The sequence below is a fragment of the Mus caroli genome, chromosome 1 (genome assembly GCF_900094665.2).
Source record: "Mus caroli chromosome 1, CAROLI_EIJ_v1.1, whole genome shotgun sequence".
NCBI lineage: Eukaryota > Metazoa > Chordata > Mammalia > Rodentia > Muridae > Mus > Mus caroli.
The window spans coordinates 31,681,815-31,689,196 of record NC_034570.1 but is presented as its reverse complement, the minus strand read 5'-3'; the positions used below and the strand labels follow the sequence as shown (position 1 = coordinate 31,689,196).

Here is a 7,382-nt window from a genome sequence, read left to right as displayed (position 1 = left end):
CAGCCTGGTCTACAAAGTGAGCTCCAGGACAGCCAGGGCTATACAGAGAAACCCTGTCTCGTAAAACCAAAAAAAAAAAAAAAAAAAAAAAAAAACAGTCAGCCCTCTCTATCCACAGGGCCTATATTCTCAAATTCAACCAACCTAGGGTAGAAAATATTTAAAAATGAACTGTATGGATACTGACTATAAACAGGCTATTTATTGTTATTATTTCCTATCCAATATGATATAAGATGTATTCACACAGTGTTTATACTGTGTTGGGTATTATAAATCATCTAGCGATAACATATAGAATTGAATAGGTTTTATGCAAATGCCATGTTCTGCCAAGTATCTGTTGAGGATTGTGATGGATACTAGTTGTCTACTTGACCACTTCTGAAATCAGCTGAAAACAAGTCCCTCAGCATTCCTGTGAGGGGTTTTCTTGATTGGATCCTTTGAGATGGGAAGACCCGCCCTAAATCTGGGCCACACCTTCTGGAGGCAGCCCACACGAATGGACATGAAGAAGGAAGCTTTTTCTTTTTGCTTGCTTGCCCTCACTCTCACTGGCAAGTTCATTACCCTATTGCTGAGGCATTCCTTTGCTGGTGTTAGCGCCTACTCCTTCAGGGGTACAGTGTAGACTGAAGACCAGCATCCTCTAGGAATCCTCCAATACTCTAGCATCAGACCTGGGCACCCAGTCTCCTGGGCTGAACTACTAGGAATTCTTGGCCTTTCCAACGGGAGGTAGTCATTGTTGGGCTAGCTGGAGCACAGTTTGTGAGCCACTGTAATAAATCCCCTTTCAATAGATATGTTCTACTAATCCTCTTCCTTTAGACACTCTTGACTAACACAGGGCTCCTGGGAGCACCTCCTACAGATTCCGAGGGAATAATAGTCCCAGTGGCTCCCAGAAGTGTGTCACCAACAAGACTTCAGACTTCAGTTGTGGGCCCTAGCCTGACATGAGTGAGCTCTCCGCCTGTCAGCGCTGGCCCCTCGTCCAACCTGGCTCCGGCAGGTAAGAACAGCCTCCATTTGTCTCTTGGGTGACTTTGAAGATTACTCTCATACTGACATTTTTCATCATCATTTTCAAAATACAGTACATAAAGGGTTTTCTTCTGAGCGAGAGCTTTCGGTACTCTTCTCTTTCAGGCTCTGGGCTTCCTTCCCCAGCTGCTCAATAACTTCATTAATGGTTCAGCCACTGCCCAAAGAAAAGAGGAAATGGGAATCCCTCTGGCCCCTGGGATCTTTTGTTGTTTCTTGGTGGAGGGTTTGTTTGTTTGTTTGTTTTTCTTTTTCAAGACAGGGTTTCTCTTTGTAGCCTTGGCTGTCCTGGAACTTACTCTGTACACCAAGCTGGCCTCGAACGTAGAGATTCCCCTGCCACTGCCTCCTGAGTGCTGAAATTAAAGGCGTGCATCTCCACCACTTAGCCCCTGAGATCTTAATGTGGCCACAGCCTCTTTCTGTGGGACTGAGGGACCTGTGACTCACGTTGTATAGTCTGCCATCTTCTGCTGTGTAGATCTGTGGGAACAGGCCATCAGCATACCGAGAAGCCACGAGTCTCCTCAAAGAAGTCACATAATCTGTATTTGTATAAAGACAATCAAAACTGTCTATCAGCAAAGACTCTCTTGTTTTTAAACATTTTTCTCAATAATTTGTAATGCTTTATATTCTATCCTAAGTCATAAAGTCTCTCAGGAACTATGATAAACATAAGTACTTATGACATGCAGAAGTCTTGGAAATCGTGTGGGGTGGGGTGGAGTTCATTTCCTGCTTCTTTTAGCTAGAACAATTGAGGCAAAGCTCAAAATCACAGCATGAAAACCATGCTGCCAGGCGGTGGTGGCGCACGCCTTTAGTCCAGTACTTGGGAGGCAGAGGCAGGTGAATTTCTGAGTTCAAGGCCAGCCTGGTCTACAAAGTGAGTTCCAGGACAGCCAGGGCTATACAGAGAAACCCTGTCTCGAAAAAGTAAAATAAAATAAAATAATAAACAAACAAACAAATAAAAAAGAAAACCATGCTTAACGCCTGGAGTCTTACTGAAGGTATGGACTTAATTTACAAAACTTGGGGAGAAAAAATGGGCACGCATGTTAGTCACCATTTTAATCCCAATACCTAGGAAGTAGAAGCAGGAGGATGAGGAGTTCAAAGCCAGCCTGGGTTAAATGCACATGAGACCATCTCAATAAACCAAAAATATGGGCGTCCACATGCACACACGTAAGCACACCTGACCCCACACGAGCATGAACACTACACATGCACACCACACCACACACATACAAATCAAAATTTCAAGAGGAAATGTTGTTGTTGTTGTTGTTTTTTAATCAGCCAAGCATAATAAATAAATATAAAAATTCAACTTAGGGACTACCTACTCGTGGCTCAGCAGGTGAAATGAACTGAGCACATAATCGATCCAGAGGACCCAAGCATGACGTCAGCGTGAGGTCAGCATCGATTTGGCTGGGGCTTGAGAGGGGTAGGTTTGTGGACACTCAGCAGCCAGCTGAAATGCACACTGGGTTCTCTGTCACAGGACTACTGGATTGTTTGCTCAGCTGTGCAAACATTTAGGTACATAGTCTACCTAGCACCCTCTGTGTGTGTCAGGGCCAATCCAAATTGGACAGGAATACAGCATTCCCTAAGTGCACGTCCAGAGCCCTTCAGGGATCTGTCAGAGACCAAAGAGCCTCTCAGGCTGAGCTATGATTGTGGAAGAAGACGAGGTAAGACTTCTCAGAGGCATCTTTAGAATGACGACGACATCATTCAAGTTAAGGGATAATTTGGAAAAGTTCTTAATTTTGAATAGGGAGGAAACTAAATAAAGAGCTTAAACTTGGGAATTTCTGTCTTTCCTTTCCGCTTCTCTGTCCTTTCTTTCCTAGGTAAAAGGAAGGGGGCTGAAGGGACAAAGGGGGATAGAGTAAAATTATAAGAAATTAGGGGACTGGAGAGATGGCTCAGCAGTTAAGAGCACTGATTGTTCTTCCAGGGTCCTGAGTTCCCAGCAACCACATGGTGGCTCACAACCACCCGCAATGAGATCTGATGCCCTCTTCTGGTGTGTCTGAAGACAGCTACAGTGTTCTCATATAAAATAAACAAACAAATAAATACATTTTTAAAAAGAAATTAGATATATGGAATGGATTGCTAAATTTATTTTTAAACAAAGCTTTGTGGAGCCATAATCTTACATTGGTAGAAATCTTTACAATTGATGCAAAATTGAAGTTATAATTTCTTACATTGGTACAGAATTTTTATATTGGTACAGATTTAATGTGTGCATTGGTGTAAATTTTTATATTAATATAAAGTTTGAAATTAATATTGTTACTCTTGAATAGGCATTGTGAATTTAAGAATACAAGGCTTAGACCCAGTCCTTCTGATAGCTGCTTTATAAACTGTTTAGGATGATTAAGTAACACAAGTTAAGGGCCAGATAGAAAACTCATGGTAGCATTAGATTATGATTTAATTATAGTAAGGTGCTTTCAATATTATTAAATTAGAAATAACTAAGAAATAGCACCTTACACAATAATAGTGGGAGACTTCAACACCTCACTCTCATCAATGGACAGATCATGAAAACACAAACTAAACAGAGACACGTTGAAACTAACAAAAATTATGGACCAAATGGATTTAACAGATATCTATAGAATATTTCAACCTAAGACAAAAGAATATACCCTCTTCTCAGAACCTCATGGTACCTTCTCTATATAATCTGTGGAAAAACAGGCCTCAACAGATACAAGAAGATTGAAATAATTCCCTGCATCCTATCAGACCACTACAGACTAAGGCTGGTCTTCAATAGCAACAAAAACAACAGAAAGCCCACATACACATGGAAGCCGAACAATGCCTTACCCAATGATAACTTGGTCAAGGAAGAAATAAAGAAATTAAAGACATTTTAGAATTTAATGGAAATGAAGGCACAACCTACCCAAACTTATGGGACACAATGAAAGCAATGCTAAGAGGAAAACTTATTGCTCTAAGTGCCTCCAAAAAGAAACTGGAGAGAGCAGGTGGTGGTGGCGCATGCCTTTAAACCTAGCACATGGGAGGCAGAGGCAGGTGGAATTCTGAGTTTGAGACCAGCCTGGTTGACAAAGTGAGTTCCAGGACAGCCAGTTCTATACAGAGAAACCCTGTCTCCAAAAGCAAAAAAACAAAAAACAAAACAAAACAAAAAAACCCTGAGTTTTGGGCTGGAGAGATGGCTCAGCGGTTAAGAGCACTGACTGCTCTTCCAGAGTCATGAGTTCAATTCCCAGCAACCACATGGTGGCTCACAACCATCTGTAATGGGATCAGATGCCCTCTTCTGGTGTGTCTGAAGACAGCTAGAGTGTACTCATATACATAAAATAAATAAAATTTAAAAAAAGAAAAGGAAAAGAAACTGGAGAGAGCATACACTACCAGCTTAACAACACACCTGAAAGCTCTAGAACAAGAAGAAGCAAACACACTCAAGAGGAGTAGATGTCAGGAAATAAAAATCAACCAAGTAGAAACAAAAAGAACTATACAAAGAATCAACAAAACCAGGAACTGGGTCTTTGAGAAAATCAACAAAATAGATAAAACCTTAGCCAGACTAACCAGAGGGCACAGAGACAGTATCCAAATTAACAAAATCAGAAATGAAAAGGAAGATGGAACAACAGAAACTGAGGAAATTAAAAAAAAAAAAAATCATCAGATCCTACTACAAAAATTCAACAAAACTGGAAAATCTGGATGAGATGGACAATTTTCTAAACAGATACCAAATACCAAAGTTAAATCAGGATCAGATAAACCATCGAAACAGTCCCATAACCCAAAAAGAAATAGAAGTCATTAAAAGTCTCCCAACCAAAAAAAAGCCCAGGACCATGTGTTTAGTGCCAAATTCTGTCAGACCTTCAAAGAAGACATAATACCAATACTCTTCAAACTATTCCACAAAATAGAAACAGAAGGAACACTACCCAATTCTTTCTATGAAGCCACAGTTGTGCTGTGTATTCTCCCTTAGAGATGGAACAGTTTCTATCTGTGAGGAGCGGGTGTGGCAGCAGTCCCAAGATGGCGCCCGGGACTGCAGCCAAGTCTTATGACTTGCACCTGACTTCCTCATACACCTGAAAATAAGCCATGTCCATCCTGAGAGCTGCGCAGGCGCACCATGACACAAGATCAGGCCATTTGAAGAAGGCCAATGAACTGAGATTACGCGGACTGGGTGTGGTTGAGGGGTTATATAAGGGATTGCGATTGGGGGCTAAAGGGAGATTCCTGCTTGCATGTTGAGAGGTTCCTGCTTGCATGTTGAGAGATTCCTGCTTGCATGCTGAGAGGTTCCTGCTTGCATGTTGAGAGATTCCTGCTTGCATGCTGAGAGGTTCCTGCTTGCATGTTGAAAGGTCCCTGAATAAACAGCTTTGAGAAGAACGCTGTGTCATCGCTCTTTTCTGCTGGTCGGAGTCAGAAGCGACATCCATCTAATCAGGAACTTGTCATAATTTCCTTTCACAGAGGACATCCTAAGATTTTTTTTTTCTATTTCTATCATGTTTAAAGTTCCAAATAGATTGTTTGTTTGTTTGTTTGTTTTTTGAGACAGGGTTTCTCTGTATAGCCCTGGCTGTCCTGGAATTCACTTTGTAGACCAGGGCTGGCCTTGAACTCCGAAATCTGCCTGCCTCTGCCTCCCAAGTGCTGGGATTAGAGGCGTGTACCACCAAATGCCCAGCTCCAAATAGATTTTAAAAACTGGTTGAGTGCATATTACTTTTAGCTTCAAAAGATACCATGTATATTTAAGAGGCACTTAACTATGAAAAACTATTTTGATGACTTAAAAAATGTCAATACTGCGTTGTATATTTTAAAATAAATTTTATTAGTTTAATAAAAAAAGAAAGAAATAGCTAAGAGTAGTCAAGGTTGAATAGTTCAGATATACTTTATATACATGGATAGTCTTCAAAAACAACAGAAGTCCACAGATGATGTCATTTAAAATCATTTCATTATTAATAGAAACTTTGACTAGGAGACATGTCTGCTCCTGACAGGAAACCCTTCATGGTTCAAAAAAGATATTAAACATCAGAACCTCCATATGGAGTTGCTCCAGTTGTGACAAGTTAGCCACTGGGCAACAATTGCCCTAATTCATCTGCAGACAAAAGAATACTGTCCAGGAAAAGACACAAGATGCAGGATAGTAGACAGCTTAGCTCTGCCAAAACAGGGCAAGCTAGTCCTTCATAATAATTCCTGCTACATTTAAAGTCTGTCAGATGGCTCAGGGGGGCCAGAAAGCTGAAGATAGACGCGCCAATGTTTTGAGGTCCAGGTAGTCAGCTGTCTTTACAAAATGTTTAAGTTTGGGCAGCTATGTTCTTGTGCTTCCTCTATATTCAGTTGTTCTAGGACCTCTGACAGGGTTGAAGGGTAGTTATAGACTCATAATCAAACTTAAGCTGTTTAGCACTAAGCAAGATAATCTAGATTTGAAAGTGTGGTAATGCAAGTTAAAATCATAACATAATTCAGGTATAGAATAGTAAACTCCTTATCCATAAGATGGATAGATGTTAGAGTAATGTAGCTACATTGACAAAACTGATGGACTGGACATTATCAGTGTATAGCATACCATATAGTTCACATAAAATCATCTTTTCAAATCTAAAACATCTTTAATGTTAAACAACTTGAGTTTTTTATAACTAGTCTTCAACCCTGTCAGAGATTTGAAGAGGAATTAAATATTACCTGAGTCTGCAGGAAGCACAAAGACACAGTTTCCAAACTATACAAATGATAGAGACAGCTGTTCACCTGGACAGTTCCCAGCATTTCTCATAATGAGAGATCCTGTCTCATAAATAAATAAATAAATAAATAAATAAATAAATAAATAAATAAGAGGGCTGTAGAAATGGTTCATCAGGTAAAGACCCTTGCCACCAAGCTCAGAGACCTGAGGGCCCCCAGCACCCACAGGTGAAGGAAGGGCACAGCTCCCCACAGGATATCTTCTGGCTGCCATATACTTCATTCCTCAGCTAAATACCTAAAATATAATCTAAGTATTTTTGGTTTAGGTTTTGGTTTTGTTTGCTGTTTTGTTGTGCTTGAGGCAGGGCCTACTATGTAGCCCATGTCCTGGAACTCTCTATGTACACCAGGGTAAACTCACAGAGATCTACCTGCTTCTGCCTCCCAAGTACAGGGATTAAGGCATGCACCACCTCACTCAGCCAAAAAAGAAAAGAAAAGAAAAGAAAAGAGAAGGGAAGGGAAGGGAAGGGAAGGGAAGGGAA

The 7,382-nt window shown here is 40.7% G+C and overlaps 1 protein-coding gene across 3 annotated transcripts in view; it reads right to left on the bottom strand.

Annotated features, from left to right (window-relative positions):
- The window catches only part of Vwa3b (von Willebrand factor A domain containing 3B), a 163,533-nt gene that overhangs the window by 149,545 nt on the left and 6,606 nt on the right, over positions 1-7,382 (bottom strand). For all 3 annotated transcript variants that reach the window (XM_021171396.2, XM_021171379.1, XM_029476472.1), the window contains exon 3: positions 1,501-1,595. In XM_021171396.2, coding sequence (XP_021027055.1) covers positions 1,501-1,595 — 95 coding nt within the window. The remainder of the gene's footprint in view (positions 1-1,500; positions 1,596-7,382) is intronic.